The 27,344-nt window shown below is 40.0% G+C and overlaps 1 protein-coding gene across 4 annotated transcripts in view; it reads right to left on the reverse strand.

The window, feature by feature from the left end:
* Positions 1–27,344, reverse strand: part of SLC38A1 (solute carrier family 38 member 1) — a 68,477-nt gene that overhangs the window by 14,158 nt on the left and 26,975 nt on the right. For 3 of the 4 annotated variants that reach the window (XM_007072929.3, XM_042992147.1, XM_042992148.1), the window contains 8 exons: positions 26,562–26,637; positions 26,158–26,273; positions 5,741–5,814; positions 4,241–4,333; positions 3,853–3,934; positions 2,754–2,836; positions 781–839; positions 542–658 (listed from right to left, as the gene is read on the reverse strand). In XM_007072929.3, coding sequence (XP_007072991.1) covers positions 542–658; positions 781–839; positions 2,754–2,836; positions 3,853–3,934; positions 4,241–4,333; positions 5,741–5,814; positions 26,158–26,273; positions 26,562–26,637 — 700 coding nt within the window. Of the gene's footprint in view, positions 1–541; positions 659–780; positions 840–2,753; positions 2,837–3,852; positions 3,935–4,240; positions 4,334–5,740; positions 5,815–26,157; positions 26,274–26,381; positions 26,450–26,561; positions 26,638–27,344 lie in introns of those variants that run through there. The other variant, XM_042992149.1, reaches the window with a different exon arrangement.

Consider the following 27,344-nt stretch of genomic DNA (forward strand, 5'->3'; position numbering starts at 1 on the left):
AATTCTGCCCGAGCACTATACCAGGCACATTCTAAAAAATCCCGTAAGATACAGAACAGAATCCTGTTTTTCACAGGGTTTGGTAACTTGACTAAGGATTTAGATCCAAGCCTGACTGGTTCTATAGTCCACTGTTCCCCATACTATTAACAATATCTCAACAGTATGCAAGTTTCTTAAGCGCCAGTTTGTGGTGGTATCTGTATTTCTGCCACCAGCAGATAAGGTGCAGTGGGCTAAAGATGTTATTTATCATTTTTAAAGATCTACAAGCAAGAGAGGAGCTGAGACAATTATCCAGAGAGAGATTTTCGCAGAGAAAGCTTAAAGTTGCCCTATATGTAAACTGGACAAGACAGAGCATGAAATATAATATTTGTCTATTTCCCAAAGGTCTCTAGATTGTGGGAATTTGGAAGTACTGGTATGCTGTTCTATCGAGAATGAATATTTTCATCAAGGCAATTTAACTACAAATATGAAAAATATAATTCCCTTAACAAAATGCTCTTTATTATACTTAAAAGATAGGGAAACTTACCTTTGAATTGAAGGTAACATATTTTGGTGTACACATGTCAGGATTGGTTAAATTAGCACTTATTGTTGAATTTAGCTCTGGAACAATGCAGGGAATTTGAAATTTCTTGTAGATAACCTGGTATTAAGAAATATGGGAAAAACAATATAGACTTTATCAAATAAAGCCAAACAATGAAAAATTGCTGTGTGGCCTTGTACTATGGCAAAACCAAGCCAACCATTTTCGTCAGCACTTACCACTATTAGGAAAAAAACCATACAGCTCAAAGAAAAGCCACTGGTATAGCCAAGATACCCTAAAAGAAAAGTTGAAAAAATTTATTGTCATTATTTCACATATCACCTTGTTTCCTCCAATGCATCATTTCAAGCATAGTTCCAATAATATACAAATATGCTTATGTAAATATAAGACTTATTACTTGAGAGTGCTACTTGATTTGGCAATATAATGGTGACTTTAAATAAAAACATCATATTAATGTTTTGATTCCAGTTTTCGCTGATAACACCAGACAACGCAGATTCCCAGATCTAGGGAAAAAGAGACTCCCAAATGTGGCCATTGCTCTCTTTTGCTATACTCTGATGGATTCCTATTGCCAAATCCATTTACTCTTTGACTCTGATCTACTCAATAGTTCTTTACTATGCACCTATTGTGCACGTGGTGAATATCAGCTATAATGCTTCTCTTCTCAGATGAAGGGGATGCACAGAGGAGATGAAGTGATTTCTAGGAATAAACTGAGCATCTGGGGATCTTCACACTGGCTGCCCTTGGAATCCCCCAACCCCGTAACCTCCACATGGGCAGAGTTAAGTTGTTTCTGGGAGGATGCGCTATTCTTATCCCTGGAGAAGAAGAGGCCTTCCCTCCTTAAACTGCAAAGAGCTATGTGTATATACATAGAAAAGCCAAAACACAGACCTCGAAACCAGAAAATTAAGTCATTTTTTAAGAAATATACCTATTTATAGGGGCACCTGGGTGGTCAAGTGGTTAAGCGTCCAACTCTCAATTTTGGCTCTGGTCATGATCTCACAGTTCTTGAGATCAAGCCCTGCAGTGGGCTCTGCGCTATCAGCAGATTGGAATTCTTTCTCCTTTCTTTCTGCCCCTCTCTGGCTTGCATTCTCAATCTCCCTCTCTCTCTCCCTCTCTGTCTCTCACAACAAATAAAAACATTAAAAAAAAAAAAAGAAATATCTATTTATAGATTTTACAGAACAGCTACAGAGGCTTGATATTTTTCATACAAAACACTATGGTTAGCAATCATTTGGGGAAGAACGTTAATCTAAAAATGTCTGCCTTGAGGGGTGCCTGGGTGGCTCAGTCGGTTGCATGTCGACTTTGGCTCAGGTCATGATTTCACAGTTCATGGGTTTGAGCCTGGCGTCGGGCTCTGTGCTGACAGTTTGGAGCCTGGAGCCTGCTTCAGATTCTGTGTCTCCCTCTCTCTCTGCCCCTCCCCTGCTCACACTCTGTCTCTCTCAAAAATAAATATAAACATTAAAAAAAAATGTTTTTAAAGGTAAATGTCTGCCTGGAGTTAGCCCAGAATTAAAGGAAATGCATTTTGGATTGGATAGCAGTTTGGCCACATTACTCAATGTGTAAAATTCCCATAACATCAGGCACATTTGTCTCTGAATACACACAAAAAAATGTCAGAACCAAATGGATGGGACTTAGTGATTATCTATTGAGTTTGACTTTTCACTTCTTCCTTCCTCCTCAGTAAAGCAAATAATTGAAAATGGTTAGACTGATAATTTAAGAGTGATTCATAATACTTTTGGGGATAAATATAAGCAACTTTCTGTCTTGATAACAGATTTTAAAATCTACGTATCTAAATAATCAGGATATATAAGATTTTGTGTAAGGAGAATTCCATTTTTGGAACTTTTCTCAGAGGAGCCTGTAGGTTATGCTATTGGACATAGCACTGTGTGTGTTCCTGACCCCAGAACCTCCCTTTTCCCTCCACAGCCCGGTAGAGGGATTGCTAAGGAGGTCACATATTGACCAGTGTTTTATCTCATATTAAAGTAAAGCCTGATTAATACTTGTAATTTATCACTCACTTAATCTTGACCCTACAAGGGAAAGTAGAGGGCAAAGTTGTTCATTTGTATTAGGTTTCTGATTCATCTGGGTTGGGCACTGTAGAGACTATGATAAAAGCAAGATCTTTCCTTACCTAAGTTCTTCAAGAGACACAGAGGGAGGATAATGCCAAAGGTAACTACCACCACCAAAACACGGCCATCCACATACCAGGCTCTGAAAAAGGCATTTAAGTGGTTGGGTCATATTTTCTTAGGAAGTATTATTTTTTCTCAAATGTAACATTTCACAATTTTACTAATTTTTTTGCCATCGTTATTTTCTATTATTGCTATTATTATTTTGCTATTTTTTGCTATTATTAATTTTTACCATGAATTTCTATCATTATTCAGGTTTACCCAAGCACTATAACCCAACCAACCACTCCTGTTTACTACAGTCTCTCCCAAGTGATGGAAGAAAGGGATTATTTCCCCTTCCCCCATCCGCTAACTGTGGCATTCCTTTGAATTAGTTACCTGGTTTCAAAGCTGAATGCATACACTGCATTCAGTCAGATTACAACATGTCTGATCAATTATTTAAGGAGAAGTTCCTTTTTGTTGTGTTTGGCTAATACCCTTGAAAAACAAGTCACCACAGGTAGGCATTGCTTTCTCCCTAATCTCTTGTACTTGACCTTGAGCCCTGGTGCTACACCACTAGGAACTCTGGCTTCTAGGATTCTCCCTTGAAAGAAAACAGAGAAACTAAGACTAACAAGAGCAGTCAAAGAGGAAGTCAAAACAAGGGATATGTCAGGTGCAGCTGTAGCGTCTTCCAGTTGGCTCATGTAAATTTCGCTCTCCAAGACAGAGACTAGGGTCTTCATGTTGTTGCATGTTCCACTTCTGTGTTAAATATACTTCTGTGTTAAAAATACTCCCTATCTGTTCTATTTTCTAGAAACCAGACATAGATTTTAGGCGCTTGGGGAGATGTAGCATCTATTGTTTGCAGCATGACAGATAAATCTACCTTTTAAATGTTCATATTCAAATAGCTTTCCCTGCTTCTTTCATTTACATAACCCCAGGGAAATTTGTTGGAGCTAGGAAGAGAGAGAAAAACAACGTAGGGAAAGCTAGGGTTTCTGCGGTTTTCAGAAAACACAAACTTTGGTCAGTCCACATTTAAGTTAAAAATATTTTAGTTATCTCACAAAGGAAAAAAAATGGTCCATAACTTACGAAAATGCCTCTTCCTTTCCCATCAGAAACTTTATGGCAGAGGGTAGTTCATTTTTTACGATGAAGAGGTAGCTCAGCATTGCTAGAGGAAGATGAGAACATTGTTAGAAAGGAGATACTAAGGCTCACGTTGCAGGCTGCATAAAAGGCTAACAGCCTGTTCTTACACTGACCTTCAATAGGACACAAAGACAGTTTTAGATACTCAGTATACTTGGTTTTGAGTAAGGGCTCTCTCTGCTTCACTTTCCTTGTGCCATTTAAGCAATGAGAAGGACACTGCTTCCATTTTGTTAAAATTCATGTGGCCACCCAACCACCAGAATTAGAAAAGATAATAATATTCACATACTTCAAAGTTATGTATAGAAAAGCGAGTTCTTTTTACCTCCAGTGTTCTGTAGAGAGGTGGCTCCGAAGATTACGAGCTTCCCTGTGGTGCCAAAGACCTGTTCTCCCAGCTTCTCATAAACCATGCAGCCTATTTAAAAATCATAGTTGAGGACACAAGAAATGACAGCGTTCTAAAAGCTAAAGAAAGCCAAGATTTCATCGTTCTATTGACTATTCCCCAAGTTATTCTGTGTCTTTCTCAAAATTACACAAATGGCCTTTATGGCTTTGCAAGGGTTAAGGTGTTGCAACCTCTTGACATTTTAAAATGTCAGACATGACCACTATTTCTCCTTTTTCAGGTTGGCTACAAAAGCATTCCAATTAAATTGTTAGGTCGTAAGGCTTATTTTTGACTATCTCAAAGAGTCTTCCTACTTTACTGGGGGGAAATTCCTACTCTGACCTCATTCTCAGGTTTGGTGCATATCATTAAAATAAAGATTTGATTTAAAAATAAAAATCCTGATGACTGAGATGAAAGTTTCCTTTTGAATTAATTACATGAACTGATTAGGCTAACAAGGAATTATCTTAATAATATTCCATGAATGCCTCATGTGTCCTAAATAGAGTAACAAACTTAGAAACATAATAGTCAACATCAGAATTTTGATCATTTGTAAAATTTACTTCAAAGATATGCCACTCACAAAAGAGACCAATAGATAAATCTGTCAAAAGAATAATTTGGCTACAGCAAAATCCTAAAGTGTTCAACTGGCTCATCTCAGTAAATACTAAACTGTTAAACCATTCATTAAAAAAACATGTTTACATTTCTTTATGACGGTTCAGCTCATGTTTTCAAAATGTTTACAGAAAGCAATATGGGTCAGACTATAATTAAACCTTTGTTTAATCCTTCATAAGACTGGTGTTTAAACTAGACAATGGTAGATCCTCCATCTATTACAAAATGTCCCAGTTAAATGGAGCCGTCTATGTACAATAATAGCTGGCCAATGTGGTTTTAGCCAATGTAAAAGTCAGAGTATTACAAACAGAATCCATTCGTCCCAGGAATAGAAAATAAACACTTCAGGTAGGACACTGCCCAGGACTTGGAGCCTTTCCACAGTACCCTCACTCCCACGTTGCCTTGGGAGTAACATTTTCTCCTTGGAATATACACAAAAAAGAATGAAAGCTCTGTTTACTTTTAAAATCGTGAAGGTTATAATATCAAAACATGGGATCCTTGTTCTGAATTTATAAAGAACTAAGGAAAAACTGAAGCCTTTCACATAGAGTCATCTTAAACTAGAAAAACAGGTATAATTGAGGGTTCACTTTAAATGGCAATGCTATTTTCTCAATGTTCATGACAATTTAATTTCTATGGTGCTGTATCTATTTCTCTGGGTAAATACCACTAGAGGTTTTCGAGTGACTGTAGGCCAACGTGCTCTTCAATAATCGGTGGCTGAACTGGGAGGGCATCATTTGTTCACAGTACCCTGGCTTTCACAAAATAGACGTATTATCAGCTTACCTGTTTCCTTTGAACAGATCAAAAGAAGGTTTATTGAATATATAGACAGCAGTGTCACAGAAGTCAAAAGTATCCTAAAGCAAAGAAAATAAGTCTTGTAATAACTATAAAAGAACATACCCTGACCTTACATTTTTTAGAAGGGCAAAGGCTTGTTTATATTGTTAACACTATTCGTTAGTAGCACCCAAATTTTGGGAACTATTAGTCATGCCCTCTTTAAAATCCTGAATAAAAATGTTCTACCCAATAAAGAACTGCTATTTAGAATCAGAGTAGCCCTAACAGTGCAAATCCCCTACATAATTCAAAGTCTAAATAGCTCTCTGAGGTCATTTCAGTTGAGATGACTTTCAAACAATATTATGAAAGATAGCTTTTATGGTCTATGATGCACTTTCCCTTACATCCGAGTGAGAAAGTGTGAGAAAGGGGTGAGGGGATAGGGTGAGGGTGGGGGCTGAGGAAAAGGCTTTTGTGACTCTTAGGTCAATGACTGTGTGACTTTAGGCAACTTGCTCAATTTCTCCCATCCCTAGATTCCTTACCTATAGCATAGACACAGGCTCAATGATGTCTAAGGTACTTTTCATCTAATTACTCTAATGACTCTGTGGCTACTTTTGAATCTATACACTGGACCACAAAGATAATCCACTTTTTTTTGCACCTGGTACCTTACTCTTAAAGAAAAAGCACTTCTTTTAACTGATGGGAAAACTTTGATAAGAAAAATAAAAAGACTTTTTTGAATGACGACCTCATGTTTTTGTTTTAGTACATCCGGCTCATTATCAAACCCTCCTCAAGAAAAAGCACAGTTAAAATGATGCAGGAGATTACACAGATTATTTCGGAATCATTTGGTTCATATTTAGTAATTGACAATAAAGCCTATTTACTAAAAAGAAAAAAATTCTAGTCCCCGTAGTGAAACCACTCACTTTCCTGAGGTAGAGAAATACAACCTTAGAACAATACGTTACTGCAGTTGATTCAACGTTTGAGTAATTAAGGCAATGATTTTTATAGCAAGTGCCATTGAGAGGTACTTGGCACATCATGTGTGGGCTCTCTCTTCCCAACCCTTCCCCCACCTTGCACACCCTCTGAACCACTGCCCTTGGGCCCAGCTCAGATGTCACCTCCTTGGGTGCCTTCCCTTGCCCCAGGCAGAAAGACAGTTCTGTGGCTCTCTCTTGTCTTATATCTCTCATGGCAGTTTGCTTCTCTTGTGTGCAGTGTGGCCATCAGGAGATAAGTGGGGACTACAGAATGGTTAACTGCAAAGTAGATGGAATGCCAGAGACTGGCCACAAAACATAAAAGAGGGACAGAGCTCAGTAGAGGTAAAACAAAACACTGGGAGAAATAATAGAAAAACCTAACACTTTGGGTGAAGACCAAACTGACCAGCTAATAAAAAGGGGAATTTAGGTTAAGATAGGATTGTAAGAAAGTGCATTCAGACACAGATTGACCTAGCTAAGATCCTTGAGTAGGAGGGTGATTAAGAGGGTAAGTCCCTTATTATCTATTCTGGCTGAGGGACTCGAGAAATAGATAGTTTCTCAAGAAACTGAGAGCAAGCATTTATTAACCAATCCAGTAGTTTTGAGATATGGTAATGGAACATGATTTTATATGCTCTGCCAGATAGGAAGATATAGGACACAATTGTGGTATGACTTTTCTTTCATCTTGAAGAGATAAACAATATTTATTTTAAAGAAGCAAGCTATGAAGTTCACTCAGAGCTCACTCATATTTTTTGGGACACTGAACACACACTGGCAACTCCTACATGAGCATGCAACAAGCCACAGAGAAATTCTGTGTGACACAGAATAGCATGGACTTCCAGTTGGGGACAGGATAGATGTCATTTTAGGAATCGCCATGGAGTGACCGACATGTCCCCCATTGAGTCTGTTCTCCCGCAACTGACCTGGGGAGGAGAGGGGATATTGCCACTGAGCCCCAGGCTAATGAGTAAAGAGCATGGCCTTGCAGGGACTATGTGCCTAGCAGGAGAGAGACTTACCAACGTCTACATAATGATTAACCAAAGGCCCTAAGCCTAGAAGAACTGGGTATTTATTAGCAAAAGAAACATTATCAGGAAACATCGGTTACTCAGCTAAGTAGCTCATGGGACCACATGGTTCTCACACATGGTTGCCTCTTAACATGTTCTACTTGGTTGAATCTCTTTGTAGGTGATGCTCAGCTGGCCTGTGGCCCTTGGCAAGAAGAAAAGGATTTCTTCATAAACTCCTATCACCTCTTTTTCTTTTGCAAGTGGGAGAAAAGTGTTGGTCAGGGAAAATATTAGCAGGGAGTTCACCTATTTTTTTCCCCACACTGAACAGCAGCACAGCGAGGTCCTCCCACGGTGAAGGAAATGACCCTCCCACTCCCATGTTTAAGAGACATAGCATTGCACCCCCACAAAAGGACCTGTAGTAGGAGCCTGACAACCTCTGCCTTTAACCACCCAGTCTCTAAGACTATCTTCTCCATTCCTCCCAAAATATAAATCTTCCCTTCGAAAACTGAAAACTAACATAAAACAAAGCCCTTTTTCTATCAGGTCATAAGAGACAAATTCTGTATGTAAAATGTTAAGACTGCTTTAGGCTGTAAGAGAATCTGGTGGTATTCACAGAATTAAAATTTAGAGAAGGACACCTTCTTGTCTAGATTCTTAGAAACACTAAGTTGTATAATTGGCTATCATAGATCCTAGAATAGTGTAAGGGGATCCAGAGATGTCAAAGACACAAAACATAACATCAACAAGAGTAGGAAGAATGAGTTGGGAGAGAATGTAATGACTTATTTGAACATTTCTCCTGTCTTGAGCATTGTGATTGTGCCTCTGTTTGTCCAGTTAGATATTTGTATACAGTTGTGGTTTGTTGGAAGAGAAATATAAGCTGGAATTCGTGTTCTGAGAGGAACATGTGATGCATTGTTTTCGTCTCATGTGGATATCTAGACACACTTGTCATATTGACCAAAAGTTTTAACATGGTTACGGCAAAAGCTGCATGCTGAAAAAGGTGTTCCGGTGGGAACTAAACCTCAGCAATAGGAACTGAGCTGTCAATGTTGGTATTTCAGACTTATGTTTAGCCTTGAAGAGAAGGGGATTCAGAACATGTGTCTGTCTGGACATGGGCACTGGGGAAGCAGTGGCAGGAGAGTTCTCTTGTTAAGAATGTGGTCAGGAACTTCTGAGAACCCTTGTGTCATTAACACTTTGAAGATATGTATGGTGTGGGGACATCCTCGGAGAGTTTGTGTCCCCTGAGAAGAAAGAGGCCTGTTAGGAAACAATTCTAGACTCCTGGATCAGGGAGACAGCTTAGAGGCCACCCTGTCCAGCTTTGCACCCAGCACAGGAAACATCTATGCTCCATCCAACACACAGACATCCAGATCTATAGAGTTATCTTACAGGGGACACATATGCAACCCATCGTGTTTCTGGAAAGTGCCATGCACGGGAACTGAGGCTGAGCTGAAACTACCGCTGCTATTTCTACCCTTGGGTCCTCATTTCATCCTGTAAACCTACTTGAATCTACTTGAAACCCTCTCCCACTAAACGGTCCATCTGATGGGCACTCACTTTAAGACTGTACCGTTTGACCCAAACCTCTCCAGTTCTTCCAGCTTTTGTCCTGTGATGGAGTGCTCGGGCTCTACATCTCAGTCATGGTCCAGTTCCTCCACTGTACTTTTTAATGGCTGTATGCCAAGAAAAGCACAATGCTGTCACCTCAGTTTCAGGCCCAACAGTACAAAGCATGTTAAGAGTATTAACTTGAGTTGGACATCATGCTTTCTTTAAGGCAACCTATTTCAGTGTTTGTTTTTATGGTGGCCATGCCACATTCTTCATTCTTGAGCTTCTGCTGTAAACTGCTATTAGGCTACTCTTCCTGGTTCTATCCTATGTACTTTTTTTGAAAGCTAAGTGTAGGACTCTGCACTTATTTCCACTACATTTTAGCTTTCCAGTCTTGTGACATCTTTTAGAATCGTTGATCCTTTCTCCTTATGTGCCAACTACCTCATCAAGCTTCATATCTTGAATTTGCCTTCATCCAAGTCACTGGTACCAACTTTGAATAGAACAAGACCATCTAGAAAAGGGCCCACCATCCAGTCAACTGCTCAAGCCAGAAACCTGGGAGTCACCCTTGATCTTTTATCTACTCTCTTATCCCTCATATCTAATTCACTGGCAAATGTCCTATCACTTCTACCTCCAAAACACATCCTAAATCCATATGCTTTTTCCCCCCAATCTCCATGGCCACTACTCCAATCCAAGTCACTATCACCCATAATTTCTGGGCAATTACAGTAGTCTCTATCTGTCTCCTGTTTCTTGCCCCCAATGATCCATCCTCTACCCAAGCACCCAAGTAATCTTTTTATTTCATTGCTTTATTATGTTCCTCCATTACTGGACAGGCCATGACAGTTTAATTTGGAGTCATGGCCTATCCTCTTTGCCTGTTTACATACAATACCAAACGAAGCACACTCTTAGCTAAGAAGAATAAGTGCATTTACAAAATATTAGAATCTCATTTGTAAGTCATGTGAGATTATGCCAAATGTCCTGCTAAAATCAAGATACACTTTGCCTAAGACAGTCCTGTGACCTACTAGTTCACTGTTGTCTCAAAAGATGAAGCTAGTTTAACACAACTATTTAGGAAAACACTACTGGCCTCTGTGGAGCAATATTTTCTACGGTATTTGCACATAAACAAGCTATTTAATAAATTGCCCTAGAATATTACTTGGGATCTACTTTTTACCACTTCTGAAAGCTGGGATGAAACTTGCCTGTCTCTAGTTCTCTGGCGATACTACTGTTCTCCACGGTCCACGATATATTTACTGTATTTGGTGCAAGAAAATTTTGACTCCTACCTTAAACAGTAACATCTAAACATCTATTTCAAAAACATTTATTGATTGTTTTGAATCACATTGATAAGACAGTAATTCTTTGTTCTTCCATAACTTACCCAAAGATTACATGGGTGACCTTATAATAATTTCATTTCTTAAAGCACTGTATGCTTAGAAAATGGAAAACCATGAGAATAAACGGAACCAAAACATTCAAGGCAATTGAAATGTTCTATCCCATGACTGTGGTGGTGATTTCACAACTGGATTTGGGCAAACTTATCAAATCCTATCCTTTAAATTGGAAAATTTTGTTGTATATAAACTATACCTAAAACAAAACAAAACAAAGGACCAACGCCACATCACTTTATGGATGATGAGATTATCTTTTAAAAGCCTAGCTGAATAACAAGAAATCATATGACACACTCCCCACCCAGCACCAGAGCCCTGGAAAGAGGTGGAGATGAGGCAGCAGTCACTGCTGCGGATCCAGAAATAGCATTGATGGGGGTGTGCAGAAGGGGGTGTTCGGGGCTGCCGTGCAGGTGAGCGCTTTCAACTCCTCCAGGACCCACCCACTCCTCTTAAAACATAAGGGAACCCTTCCCAACTACTCTCCCCGCATTATTCTCCCTGTCCTCTTCCCTTGCCAAAGTTTAAGGCAGCTGTCCTCAGACTTTAATGCTCTATACAGATCTCCTTAGGATCTTGTTAAAATGAAGGTTCTAACTCAGTCGGTCTGGGGTGGGACCCGAGATTCTGCATTTCTCCCAAGCTACCAGGTATTGCGGATGCTGCTGGTCCAGCACGTATCTAAATCTGCAAGCTCTGGCCCTGTGGCATACACAATGCAGTGTTTCTGTTTCTCACAACCGCTGAACTGGTGCCGCATCGCCTTGCCACACTGTCTGGGTGAGGGGCCATGCCAGCACCACAACGTGATTAGCTGTAACACGGACCCCAAGGCTGTCCAGGTGAGACTGCAGTGAAGGGAACCATTTACAGCTGAATCATTATTGTTCCCGTGGGACACTGACTGGCTCTCAGTGTGAATGCAAGGTCTGGTCGACTTCCTCAGGGCATTAGGGCATCACTTACTTCACCAACGTGTATATTTTTAAATGATTTTCAACGCCAGACCTCTCCCCCCAACCCCACCCCCCAGCCAGGTCTCTTTCCTTCCAAAAGGGATCTGAGGCTCACCACACTTTTTAATTCTTCCTCTTCTAAACCAGGTTAAAAGTATAAAACTTTTGGGGCACCTGGGTGGCTCAGTTGGTTGAGCGTCCGACTCTTGATTTTGGCTCAGGTCATGATCTCACCTTTTGAGTTCGAGCCCCACATCGTGCTCTGTGCACTGACCATGTGGAGCCTGCTTGGGATTCTCTCTCTGCCCCTCCCCTGATCGCATTCTCTCTCTCTCTCTCAAAATTAATTAATTTTTTAAAAAAAGCTTAAAACTTTTACTGTCCTCATGGCTAGAACAGTCCATATAAAAACTCCCAGCACTGGAAGAAAAGTAGTCTTTAATATTAGTCTTGCTTTTACCTACCATCATCTCCCGCCAAATCCACAGCCCCTCTCTCCAAAACTCAGAGACATGTAAGCTGGTTGAGGCAGAATACTTACAAGAAAATTTAAAACTCCAATACAAGGGAATTGGACAAACTGTAGGAAACATATTGTTTTCTGGCCCGCCATCTTTCTCCAGTCCTTATCCTTATTACTGGTCTCTCCCTCACTCTCTTCTACCCCTTCCCCTGGTCCTACCTTTCCAAACTGTCTCCCCCTTCCTGTCTTCCCCCTCTCCACTTTTCCCTCATCTCTAATCTCCACTAACTCTCCCTACTCTTCCATCCCCTCCCTGCCAACTCCTCCGAAGGGAAGTATCAAAATGAGGTGAGTAAGGATTTAAAAACACAGAGAGCAGAGCGCTAGCTGGGGATGAGGGAAGGGTTGGGCAGCATGGAGAACCCAACTGAGGAGGAATTGAAAGTGTTACCCATCTGTGTGGTTAGATAGAGCTCAGTTTTGGGGGGTTTCCAGCTAGTGTGACAGAGAGCCAGTGGAGAAGGGAATTTTAGCGTGTGGGAAAGAGAGGGGTTTTCAAGTGAAGGGCTTGTGACAGCTACATGGGACAGGAAAAGCAGCACAGTCCAGAGGTTCTCCATGACAGTAGAGGACAGGCACAGTGGCAATATCCAAGGGAGGAGCCTGGAACTGGAGGGGGCTGTGGTCAGTAGTAGGATGTCCGGCGGGTAACTGCAGAGGTAGGGTGGTGCATGCCAGCAGAAGGAGACAAGAGGAAGGATTGTCTATTTAATGAGAGCCCAGATGGAAGGAGACATCCCTGAAAGTGAGGAGAGAAGAATGAGGTGTCTGAGTCCCTAATTCAGTGAAAATTTTAAATATTTTGGAAAATTCAAAATTATCTTTTGTATACAAATGCATTTCCTAGAACTTTAATAGGGACTCAATATAATTACTAAAACACTTCACTGATCATTACTAATAATAAATTTAGCATATTTCCACTATGCCAGGCCCACACTAAGCCCTTTTTTATTAAATATTTCACTTATGGGTAGTACTATTACTACTTTACAGATAAGGAAATCGAAGTTCAGAGAGGGTAAATATTTGTCTAAGGTCACACAGCTGGCATCAGAGCCCCAAACCCTCATAGTCTGATTCCAAAGTCCTTACCCACCATGCTATATTGTCTGCCAAAGTCAAATGTCCACAGAAGAATGAGAGTATAAAAGGTAAAACCTAAGCAAAGACAAAAAAACTTGGAATGAAATACGCCACAATGTTACCAGAGCCTGTTCTAACAGTGAGACTCCAGGTGATTTCTTTACAGTTAATTTATTTTATGTACTTTCAAAATGGTCTTTAATGATTATCTTACTTTTACAGTAATAGTATTAAAATGAAAAATATTTCAAATGGTAGTATTATTATTCGAAACTTTTTTTGCGGGGGAGGGAGAAGAGTTGCATTTGTTTAAACCCCCAAGGTCATTCATTAATATTGTCCCTATTTCATTTAAAGAGCTCACAAAATACTTTAAAGGAGCAGAGGGACACCTGGGTGGCTCAGTCAGTTAAGCATCCAACTCTTGATTTTTTTCAGCTCAGGTCATGATCCCACAGTTCATGAGTTCGAGCCCTGCACTGGGCTAACAGAATGGAGCCTATTGGGATTCTCCCTGTCTCTCTCTCTTTGCCCCTTTCTTGCTCATGTGCTCTCTTTTGCTCTCTCTCTCTCAAATTAAATACATAAACATGAAAAAGGGAAGGAAGGAAGGAAGGAAGGAAGGAAGGAAGGAAGGAAGGAGAAAAGAAAAGAAAAGAAAAGAAAAGAAAAGAAAAGAAAAGAAAAGAAAAGAAAAAGAAGCAAAAATGTAAATATTCAGTCCCAAAGTGCACTTTTTATCATTAGATCCTGATTGACTTTCAACATTCTAAGGAGCAGAGGACCAGCACACCAGGTCTGATAGCATGCAATTATTTGTAATATTTACACATTAAACTAGGGAATGAAAGGGATGGTTTTTAAAGGCTGAGCCAGGAACAGGCAGGGATAAATTCTTTGTACAATTCCTTCCATTTATTTCCTCGTAGATAAGTCTAAATTGGTGCAAAGTTGCTCTTAAACTAACCTCACTGCTGGTTAAGTATTTTGTTTTGTCTAAGGAAAGAAATATGTCTCACTGATGACCAAATCAAATAATATCTAGTATAATCCTAAAAAAAAAAAAAAAGAAGTATTGAAAAGAGGTATGCAGATAGAACTTGTCGGTTTAGTTAGTGCTTTAAGAGGTAAAAAATTTAGGAGGAGGTCTGACTTTAAATGAGGAAGCTGTACTGGTAAGAAAGAAAACTGTGCACCACCACCACTTCCTGTTTTTGCCTCCAGTCCTTAGAGGGGGTTGTGGGTTTTATGAGCTCTCCCTTTATAACTTGACATGTCCTCCTTCCTCTTCTTCCACTCCACAAGAATAACTAGCTTACTTTCCCCTCAAACCTAGATCCTTACTTTTGAAAGTGATGCCCCCTTTATCACATTCTTAAAATGTATCTCCTGAGTGACAGAAAAATGCCATATAACCATTAAATAAAGGTGTGTGCTGTTTTGGGTGGGTATTTTGGACTTCCACTCCAGCAGGAATGGTGGATCTGGGGCTTCATTCATACTTTCCTAATGTTTATTCATTTGAGAGACAGAGAGAGAGAGAGAGAGAGAGAGAGGGAGGGGGAGGGGCAGTGAGAGGGAGACACAGAATCCCCAGCAGGCTCCAGGCCCTGAGCTGTCAGCACAGAGCCCAACATGGGGCTCAAACCTATGGACTGCAAGATCATGACCTGAGTCGAAGTCGGAGGCTTAACCTACTGAGCCACCCAGGCGCCCCTGTCTCTTTTTTTTTTAATGTTTATTTCCTTATTCTGTAACGTGGGAGTGAGCAGATGAGGGGCTGAGAGAGAGAAAGAGAGAGAATCCCAAACAAGCCCCACATTCAGGGCAGAGCCCTATGTGGGGCTCTATCCCATGACCATGAAGTCATGACTTGGGCGGATGTCAAGAGTCAGACCCTTAATAGACTGAGCCCCCCAGGTGCCCCCCCTATTATTCTGTTTCCATGGTAACAATGCACATCTAAAGAGAGATGGAAGAGTTCAGAGGACTACACCAGGGGCTTGTTCCCCTCCCTCCCCAGCCCCACCACCAATCACACTGTCATCCTAACAAGTTCCTTAGCCTCATGAGTTCTTAAGTTTCTTTACCTATAAAACAGGAATGATAACTAGGGATTGTTCTAAAGATCCCATGACACATGTATACTTTATAACTATCTTCTTTTTTTTTTCTAACTCTTAAAAAAAATAAAAGCTATTCTCAGTCAGCAAGCCACGCAAAAAAAAGAGGCTGCAGGTCAGAAGAGGTTTTGGTCAGTACGTTGTAGTTTGCCAACCCCTGGCTATAGACGTAGATCACTGATACAAGGTACCTGATGTGAGGTGAAGCTTGTGGCCATAGAACAAAGCAAAACTAACTGGCCCACACCAGGGCAGTTTTCCACTCTACTAAACCAACTACCACTCTGAGTAGTAAAAGTTCAAGCTAACTCGGAAATCCCAATTTCTGAACTATGCTGATCTGCAGTGCGGATACACATCTGGGCTACTGCAACCCAGGAAAGTGAACGAAAAGGCCGTGTGCATGATGGAGGTATTAACACTGGTAAGACCTTAGAGAGTACACTTAAGTTGCCTCTTGCAGGCTACGAAAAACACAGTGCTACAAAATAGAGGCCATGCTCTTCTCCTTGGGTCCTCGTCCTTGCCCGACAGCAGGTGCAACTCAGCGTCGACAGGACGGAGCCCACTCTCCGCACATGCTCTTGCGCCCGCGCGCTGCACACACACGCCCACCTCTCTGGGGCCCCGAGAACTGCCTTCTTGGAACCCCTTATCAGACACATCTTAGATGACTCACCAACTAAGCATAACTGCTCAACTTTTAAAAACAATGGGTGGGACTCCTCTCCTACGCTTGCCAACGCTCTCCGTTTAGAAAAGAGGCACTCGTTTTAAGCACAACATTAACCACTTTCCTATTTCCCTATTTCTGAAAAGCTTCTTAATCCAATGCATTTCAATAGAGTTCAATGGCACTGCCACTGTCCTTTCTACATGTATTTCAAATGTTGGCAAGCCTGAATGTGCCACTTCTCCCCTTCCAGCATTATTATTCCCAAAACAAGAGGCTCTGATGCCAGTGATTTTCCCTGCCAGCTGAAGGGCAACGATTTTCTCTTCAGATCATTTCTAAGGAACGGTGACTATAACTCAAAGAATTTTAAAAACAAGTAACTGATTGACAAGAGGGTAGATGAATGTGACTATACGGATGGGCCTCCCAGGATCACTGGAAGAGCAGGGCTTCCCTATTGACTTCCTCTTTAATCGCATCATTTTTATATCACAAGATCCAGCGTCGTCTCTCCTCAAGAGGCAAAGAACTGCCGGCTTAGGAGTGCACAGGGGAAGACAACTTAACATTTACAAGGAAGAACCTGATAAATAGCCACGCAGACCATCTTCATTACTGCTAAGAGCAAAGTGACCCTCTTGGCGAGTGTGATTCATACTTTTGGGAATCTACATAAAGTAACGAAGCAATGGCGGTTCTTGAACTTGCAGAGTACATATTTGTGAAGCTGTGCTGCAATCTCACCCGAACTCATAGAATTTGCTCGAAAAGATGCAGACTTCAGAGCTATGCTGAGGCACTTATGTAAGCCTTATGCAAGCCTCCTGATATCAGGAGAAGCCCATTTTTGGTGACAGGATAATAATGATGAAATACCTGTAAGACACGAACAGGACTTAGGGCACTGTGCTGATGGGTCTCTGGTTCCAATTCCATTTCTGTCTTCCTTTATGTAGGCGAAGGCCCCTGGAAGTCTGATCTTGGTTTACAGAGATCCTTATATTTTAGATTTACCCTTACTGGCATGGCTATTTACTGGTATGTTTGTAAACACTGTAATTATAGGTAATACAATGTTGCATCTTTTTGGTGGAAGGATAATGAAAAAAAACGCCCCACAAAGGTAAATATTAAGAAATAGACAGAGAGAATTCACCTACAATTGAGGCAAACACTCAACCACAAAGTGAAGGTAATTGCTGTAAACTAAAAATGACAATTACTGTCCTTTTTGCAAGTAGCAATTTAACAACAAATGCCCTTTTAGCAACGCAATACCAACCTCTTACAGTATTTAACAGCCTCAGAACTATTTAGAATTTTCACATGAAGGAGGCAATCCCAGGAAAGTAACCAAGTAACCACTTGGTGGTGAGTCCCGTGCTAACCTTGTTATTATCATTACATCTCCAAAGCCCATTCCAAATTTGAGGGTGAACTAAGGGTTTTGGTTGATATTTTCCCTCTGATAAGTCTGCAATAATTATGAGAGCCCTTGTTTTTCCCTAAAGCCTTGTTTTTTGTTTTGCAAAATCTAATTCTTATATATTCATTCATTCATTCATTCATTCATTCATTTCAATGAAACTTTATTGAGCATCATCTTATATGCAAGCAACTATTCTAGATCTTGTCGGGGCAGAGGGGATGTTTGAACAAGTAAGAATTAGACATTAGTCCTGCTCTTGTAGGGCTCAGAGTTCAATTGGGAAGGTAAAATATATGCCTAATTAATGGAAGTAATACTTGTAATTAGAAAGGTAGAGATTACACTGGAAACACAAGAGAGGGAGAGCTTCCCCTGCACGTAGGAGGATCAGGGAAGCATTTTTGGAGATGGCATCCAACTGGGCTTTACAGGCCTATTGGCATTCAGCAGCAGAGACGGGCACGGGAATAGGGAGGTGAAAAAATCAAGGCAACGAGGACAGTGCAGGTGACCTTTACAGAAAAGAAGGGGATTAGTGTAGCTGAAAGGGAGGCAATCTAAAGGGAGATGGGGTTGAAAATATAGTTTGGAACGGGTGGCACGGCACCAACGGCTTATTCTCGCTCTCGTGGTCTAAACATCAACACTGAAAATCTGTTTTTCCTCAAGTTTTCTGTAGGCAAGAGGGAAGAAAAAAAGCCTTATTGCATTGGTTTTAAGTTCTCTAAAACACAAGGTTTTTTTCCAACTAGATTCGTCCCCCAAAAACACATGGTAGAAAAGAGAATACAGGGGCACCTGGGTGTCTTAGCTGGTTAAGAATCCAAATCTTGGTTTCAGCTCCAGTCATGATCTCACGGTTCATGAGTTCAAGCCCTGCATCAGGCTCTGTGCTGACAGCTTGGAGCCTGCTTGGGATTCTCTCCCTCTGTGCCCTTCCCCCACTAGCATTCTCTCTGTCTCTCACAGGATAAATAAACTTTACTTTAAAAAAAAAAAAAAAGAGAGAGAAAGAAAATACAAAGAGTGTAAACTTTGCACTTCTGCTCCACCCTAGACCCCGTGTCACTCTCCAGAAGTATCCACTGTCCACAGCTTGCTTGTGTGCCCTCCCAACTAGTCTGTAGGGTATATACGTATACAGTCTTCCTCTCTGCTCACTTCCACCCAGCATTCAGGTTTTTTCACATATTAATATTCCGGGGAAATTTTTCCACATCAGTACATATAAATCTAGTTTACTCTTTGACATAGTAGCCTAATATTTTATTTTATAGAACTACTATGATTATGTAAGCAATTCCCTAATAATGGACTTGGCATCATCTGACATTGCTAGCACTTGTGTTTTAATTCTCAGTAAGAAAATTTAAATCTTTGGAAGGAATTAAATTCAAGGGCTCATGAAGACAGTGGGGAATCTTAAATAGCCACATGAGACCAAGTCAGGTGTAGATATGACAAATATGAAGCAGTTCAGAAGTTATATTGGTTTTATAATATACTTTAGGCATATATTTTACTGGCTGTGACCAGGAACTTGACCACTGCTGATCTACAATTTGGTGCATTTGATATTGCAGAACTATTTCCATTACAATGGTTCTTTTCGAAACAGTAAAATAATCCAGGAATACTGACAGATTATACAAGATGACTTTATTTTTTTTTTCTTCCAAGATTTTATTTAAATTCAAGTTAGTTAACATATAGCATTGGTTTCAGGAGTAGAATTTAGTGATTCATTACTTACATATAACACCCAGTGCTCATCACAACAAGTGCCCTCCTATACAAAGTGATTTTAAAGCTAAAATATTAACTTGCTAGTATCTATTGATAAGAATAAAATTTCTCTTGTGATGTACAGTAATAATGCAAATTTGGTTATGGAAGAGGCATCACTAAAAGGCAGTATAGTGTTTTGTCCCTTTTTCTTTTTAATGTTTATTTGAGAGAGAGAGAGAGAGAGAGAGCACGCGAGGAGAAGAGGGGGGTGCAAAGAAAGAGGAGGACAGAGGGTCCAAAGCAAGCTCTGTGCTGACAGGAGAGAGCCTAATGTGGAGCTCGAATTCATGAACCATGATATCATGACCTAAGCCGAAGTCAGACACTTTAATAACTAAGCCAGCCAGGCACCCAAGCAGTATATAGTTTTAGTTTTATAGTATATAGTTTTAGATCACACAGGTTCTAGAGTCAAGAAAGCCTGGATGGAACCCTGGTTCCCCAACTTGCTAAGTAGTTATTAAGCCTCAGTTATTACTTCATCTGTAAAATGGAGCTAATACTTCTGAGTGGTGATGAAGATTAAATGAGATAATATGGCAAGTAGAATAGTGTTCAATAAATGTTAACTGTTATTTAGTGACTACCTAATTAATACTTCAGCAAATACTTACTATATAGTGCTACTGAATACCAGGTGTTACATTACTGGTACTCTCTTCGTCTCTTTCTCTCGCTCACACACACACTCACAACATACACACCCACACCCACACACCCACACACTCTCTCATAGCAGCCCTATTAGGTTGGAACAGTACATAATCTTCTTGCGTGCCACTTTTCAAAGTGTTTTTAGCTATTTATCTTTTGTATCCTTACAGCCATAGAAAATAGAAAACAAGACTCAAAAAAGTCTGGAGTTGTAATGAACCATAATAAAATTTAAACTATTGTCTACATAGATTGTTACGTTGTTTTAGAATCATATTTCAAACAGATGGTTTAAAAACACACTGTTTACAATAAATGATGACATCACTGAGCTCTCAGAAGTATCATGAATTACATTCTCCTTTTTCATGCTTTTATACCTAAGGGCTACATTATTAAAATAATAATAAACAATAACACCTGCTAAGAAGTTATGGGAAAACATAAAGCATTTATTGCTTTGTCAGATTCTGTGTAGTTTAATAAACCTCTCATTTACCTACTACTATGAGATGATAGGTTCTAAAGACATTAACTTTCTATATAATGTATGCCTTTAATAGATATCTTTAGAAATGTAACTTTCCTGTTTTGGGCCAGAGTGAGGGAGACGGTAAAGTGAAATAAAAAACAAAACCCGCCATTCTTACATGCCAATATTTACTTTTGATGCCACTTTGGCTATGACAGAGTTAAGGAGAAACTATGTAAAAAAAAAAAAAATCAGTGGTAGAACAGGAAGTTACGGTGGAAGACTCTTCAGTACCCATTGCATTTTCCTAGGATACCCACTCTTAGGAAAACTCACTTCAGTGGGTGCATTTTACCCTGAGATACTTGTGCCTCAGCACATCCCCAAACGGCTGCCTCCGGGTACGGCCCCGTTTTGTTTCCAACAGAGAACACCTACTGTCAGAACAATGGTCAGCTGAGATTCCCCATTCCCATACCTCCTGTTCCTCAGATGGAATTATAGGGCTTCGGAATTCAGGAAAACACAAAACTGAACTGTATTCTTACAACAGGGCAGAGTTCGCCGAATCCAACTGAATCAGATGTGTGTTAAACAGGGATGACAGCCATTATGGTTAGGTCAAAAAAAAAATGAGCCCCAAACTCATCCAAGAAAAAGAAATCACTCCCGCAAGTTTTCAGATGACTCCAGTGAAGAGCTCCGCACCCAGCCTCAGGGAGACTCGGAGGAGCCTTCCGGCTGCTTTTCTAAAGAAGTTTGGACAGGCTTGGACTCTTTTTCCATGTTGGCTAATATGAGTCTGGAACAGGGCCTTGTACCAGATGAAATATCTTGATCCTGCCAACTGCTTCTTGGCTTTGAGCAGCTGTAGGAGCAGCTGGTTTTACAACACACAGAGTGAGTCCTTGTTCTACATTTTGTGAAAAACTTTAAGTTTGGGTCTTTATACAGCTACCTTCGTGAGCTTTCACTTGATGATTTGTTGCGCCCGCTTTTCATGCATCTTGCAAATAACCGAATGATCTATAATAATTTTATGTAGGGGAAGTCTTCCTGCAACCATAAGAGTCAAGTTTTTCCAGTTCTTTGCTTCAGTTGGAAACTAAAGAGTCATGAGACAAGAGATCAATTATGCCCGAATCACTATAATTAAAAGTCAACTGAATTCTAGGAATGGTAGATTGAATACAAGAACTTACTCCTGCTCTCTCCTAAGAGCATGAGAGGACAATAATAACAAAATTTCAGAACTGGAAAGCAGACAAAGCTAAACCTTAAATTAGCAGTAGAGAAAGCCAAGACCAATCTAATTTTCACCACAGAATTCCCAAAAGGCCCTGAGAGCATTACTGGAAATAGGGAACACTGGAAGGGATGAGCTAGAATAAAGGGGATCTTCAAGAGATAGTGAGATTTCCCAGACCAGGCCCCTGTTCTGTAAAGCTATGATTGCTCCCCCTCCATCTGGCAGAAGTATATACGTGAAGATACATTCTCTGGAAAGTATAAAATATAGGTGTCTGGGTGAGGGACTCAATACAACTTGTTGGGGAGTGGGTACTGTCATGAAAGCTGGGATTCGGTGAACACATGCAAGTGAGATATTCACCACAAGCCCTACCCCCACCTTGGTTCCCAGAAAGATGGCAGAAATGCTCAGACCCTCCGGCAGGAGACAGGAAGATGCTGGGCAATCTGAAACAGCCAAAGAGTTACTGACACTGGTGGTTCCCCAAGTAAAGGGCTGTAGACAACCCTTTTAAGTGAAGCTATTGCCAACAAGCTCCCACTCACCTGTGCCGGGCTTGAATTAGGCTGGTTTCCCCCATCCCTTATTTTTAAATATAACAGACAAAGAAGGACCACCTGATACCTGAGGAAAGATTCCAAAATGAAAGAATCCAAAGCCAACAAACAAACTAAAAATGAACTTGCAACAGAGATACAATCAGCACAATTCAGACTGTGGGACCTCTATAGGACAAATGGCCCAGTTTCTTCAACAAATATATGGCATAGAATACAAAGGAGAGAGAGAATTGGGGGAACCTATAGATTAAAAGAAATTAGAACACATGTCAACCAATTGCACTATATGGACTTTATCTGAGTACTGATTTGGAAAATCCAATTGGTTTTTTTAAAATGAGATAAACAGGCGATTCAAATATTGTTTGGCTATTTGATGATATTAAGGAACTGTTGATAATTTTTAGGTACAACTATTATGGTTATGTTTTAGTCCATTATATATATATACACACACACACACATATATATGCAATACATATATATATGTAATAAATATACATATGTATACATATGTAATACATACATATGTAATACACACACACACACACACACATATATATATATATATAATGAGAAATATACTGAAATATTTATGGATGAAATGATATGAGAGCTGGGATTTGCTTTGAGAGAATCTAGGTGAGGTGGATGATTAAATAGGTGAGGCCAGGAGATGACGGGAACATGGGAATCTCATACTATTCTTTCTACTTTATGTTCAAAATTTTCCGTAAAAGAGGAAGACTGTCATTAGAATCCTTGGAGAATACACTGAAATCATAAAACAAAATAACAGAATATCAAAAAAGAACATTCCAAGAATTTTTTAAAAGCTCCTGTAAATAAAAAAATAATAACAGAAATAATACTCAGTAAAGAGCTGGGAAAAAATTTGAGCACATATTCCAGAAACTAAAGAGAAAAATTATCGAAATGAAAATTTAAGAAAAGAATAAAAATTAGAGGACAAGTCCAGAAAGGTCCAGAATCCGGGGAGTAGTTCCAGAAAGAGTAAAAAGGGGAAAGAGGAGGAAGAAATTCATTAACACAATAATGTATACGAAAATGTCCCCTGGGGCACCTGGGTGGCTCAGTCAGTTAGGCTTCCGACTTTGGCTCAGGTCATGATCTCACAGTTTTTGAGTACAAGCCCCATGTTGGGCTCTGTGCTGACAGCTCAGAGCCTGGAGGCTGTTTCAGATTCTGTGTCTCCCTCTCTCTCTCTCTGCCCCTCCCTCCCTAGCCTCTGTCTCTCTGTCTCAAAAATAGATAAACGTTAAAAACATATTAGAAAATGTCCCCAAACTGAAGACCATGAACTTCCAAAAGAAAAGGATGTACCAACAGCCTGACACAATGGATGAAAACAGGCCCACATCAAGACACATCACTGTAAAGCTGCAGAACATGGGGGACAAAGAGATTCAACAAATTTCCAGAAACAAAATAAAATAAAACAAAAACCCTGGCTATACAAGGACGGGGAATCAGGAGGACATGGGACTTCACACCAGAAGAGACCGGAAAACAATGGAGCAATACGTTCAAAATTCTGAAGGGAACTTACTGCCAATATAGAGTTCTATATCCAGCCAATCTGCCAATCAAAGGTGAAGTCAGAATAAAGTCATGTTGCAGACATGGAGGCCTCAAAAAATTGTTTCTATTCATCCCTTCTCAGCAACAAAAGGAAGAACATTCAGAAAGAGGAAGAAATGGAACATGGGGAACAAGGGAAGGGATCTAGCAGAGAAGAGAGGTGAAGGGGATTCCCAGAATGGTGACAAAGAGAGATTCCAAACTAGAAGTCTGTTCTCTCTGTCTCGGTTCCCTCATCCATCAAGCAGGGAAGTACTAATAGGACCTATCTCACAAACTTGCAAGGATTCAGCAGAGAACACTTAAGAATAGTACCTGCTACAAAGTAAGAGCTGCAAGAGTTGCTGTTGTTACCATCATCAAAGAATGGACCCTTCACTATGTTAAACATAGAACTAACTACTTGATATACTGCAGTAACTAAAAAAAAAAAAAAAAAAAAGTAAATCAATGTAAAACACATTTCTGAGCTGAACATATTTCCAGCTTTGGAATAACTAAAATTAGTCACAGAACCATAGGGTTTCGGAGGTTGGCAGGTTCTGAGATTTTTCTAGGGCAATTTCCTTGTTTTACAGAATAGGAAACTGAAGCTCAGAGTGGCCAAGTCACTTGCTTAAGACTACACAGCCATTTAGAAGAGGAATTGGGACTAGCAGTCGGGTGTTTCCTGCCACTGCTCTGAAAACCACAAGCGCAGCTGCACAAGCCACCCCGTGGCATCCTCAGAGGGTCAGAATTCCACAGATACCAATAAAAAAATCGCCAGAGAAATATTTTGTCCAACTCTTATCATTTTACCCTAAAACCTGGCACCTGGCTCAAGATATACATAAACAGAAAGGCTACATAGAAAGATCCACCCAGGGCAATAAAGAGAAGAGGCTACAGTTGGATTTACTGAGTTGGATGGACAATGAAGAAGAAATGCATTGAATTCACTGTCCTATACAGAGTTTTAAGTCTAGGAAGGACATCTTTAGTGATTTACACATAAGAGTATTAATCCCTAGAGGCACCTGGGTGGCTCAGTCGGTTGAGCGTCTGACTTCGGCTCAGGTCAAGATCTCGAAGTTCACGAGTTCCACGAGTTTGAGCCCCGCATCGGGCTCTGTGCTGAGAGCTCAGAGCCTGAAGCCTGCTTCGGATTCTGTGTCTCCCTCTCTCTCTGCCCCTCCCCAGCTAGTGCTCTATCTCTCAAAAATAAATAAAAACTTTTTTTTTTTTAATTTATAAAGAGTATTAATCCCTAGTGCTACTGACCAGTATGGCACAGCATGGCTGGACATCACTGATCCCTGAGTAATGGAATGGGTAACAATGTACTTTCACTGCAGTTTTCTAAGTCTTTCTAAAGGTATATACACAATTTGTAGGATTACTAGCCATTTCGGTCACTGCTTCCAAGCATAGATGATGCTCCTATCTAAACGACCCAGGGATACAGACTACTCAGCAAGGCCAACAAAGACGTGAGTGTAGTCTTGTGGGGAAAAGGCTAGAAGAAGAGAATGTCCTCCTTGCCTCATCAGGCAAAACACCCCTGACACTCCTTAGAGGTTTGAGAAGGGAATCAGGCTGGGTGAGAATTTTCCTGGTATAAATTCTATGTCTGTTTTCATCTTGTTCCAACTAAAAATAAGCTCTCTGTACATTTGCAGAAAATCCCATTCAACAGTGTGAGAAAAAGTTATTTAAAAACAAAATTGCCTAATTTCTTTTAACTAACTCTCAGAGAAAAGTACATGCTAATTTCTCATCTGTGCTTCTTGGCTATTTATTACAAACAAATTTACAATCACCTTTGGATATAGTACATGTTCCACTGCAATCCAAACACCGAAGTGGTGAGTGGTTGGATTAAATACCTCTTAATATTTTGACCTTTTAGCTGAGATTTAAAATGACAGGTAAAGAATCCAAAAATACCAAAAAAATGCTATCTTGAAATCTTTTAACCCTTTTTATAAATGCTTATTTTGGTGTTTTTGATTAATGAAAAGATTTTCTCCTTCCACTTTCTTATAAACATTAGGTGCAACTTGGAAAATCATTCCAATAAACAATATAAAAGTATGTACTCACAACTTAGCCAAGTTAGTAAAAACATAAAATGAAATAAAAACTACTTGGAAATATTTCCAGTGTCTTCTGTACATGAACAGGAACATACAGAAAATACAGTTTTAAAATGGAAATTACAGCACTGTCAACACTCACAGAAAAAGTAGAATTCCGGTGTTTGCCAGGGCAAAGGCGAGTCCCAAAATCCCACTGCCCATAATGGCATTGCTTAGGTTAAAAACAGACATGCCTAAGGAGGTTGTTCCTGGAATCTAAACACAGAGACAAACATAAGCAAAACCGTCCCCAAGAAAGTTCATCATGTCAAAGTCTTTAAAGCACTATTAGGAACCAGTGCAGAAATAAAATTCAAGAAATACTTGTTTAGTGGTCTGGTTATTTTCCAAAATGGGTTTCAGGAGAAAACACACAGGGTCCATAGAATATCCTGGGGAATATAAATAGCTATACTTTTGGTAGGATGCTACATGCATTAAAAACATCTGTCCCAATTTATGGGATTAAAACAAATAAGCAAACTTTATTATAATGACACTTACATAGTCATCACATTTCTTTTTTTCCAAGTGGCTGTTAGTGAGACTTCTTCTACTTTCGCGATCAGAAATAAATTTGCTGTAAAGACATGCAGAATAATTTAATTTCACAATAATGATCGAAGGTTAACATTATTACTTATCAAAACATCACACAGGGAAAGTTATCAGTCAATTACTTAAGAGTTTACAGCCCCATTCAACCACCTTTCTGTTTTATTTTGCTTTGTCCCTTGCCAGTATTAGTTGTTTACACTCTTGTTTTACCAAGTAAACTATGAGTGTCCCAAGGGCAGATACTTTGCCTCATTTGTTTTTAAATTTTTTTTTAATGTTTATTTATTTTTGACACAGAGACAGAGCATGAGCAGGGGAGGGGCAGAAAGAGAGGGAGACACAGAATCCGAAGCAGGCTCCAGGCTCTGAGCTGTCAGCACAGAGCCCAACAAGGGGCTCGAACTCACAGACCACCAGACCATGACCTGAGCCGAAGTCGGACGCTCAACTGACTGAGCCACCCAGGGGCCCCACCTCATTTGTTTTTATACCCCTCACTGTACTTAGTACAAAACACTATTAACAGCAGGTGCTCATCCTGAGATGATATGAAAGACAACCCTAAATCAAAAAGAACTATAATCTCGAATCATTCAGATTCGAATCATTCAATACTAATAAATGACTATACACAATACAAGTTAACTTTTATGTAGATTTTTCTCTAACTGAAAATTAGGTAATGTCAAGGATACTATAAAGCTGGCATTTATTTTTTTAAATGATTAT

This window comes from Panthera tigris, chromosome B4 (assembly GCF_018350195.1).
Source record: "Panthera tigris isolate Pti1 chromosome B4, P.tigris_Pti1_mat1.1, whole genome shotgun sequence".
Classification (NCBI taxonomy): domain Eukaryota; kingdom Metazoa; phylum Chordata; class Mammalia; order Carnivora; family Felidae; genus Panthera; species Panthera tigris.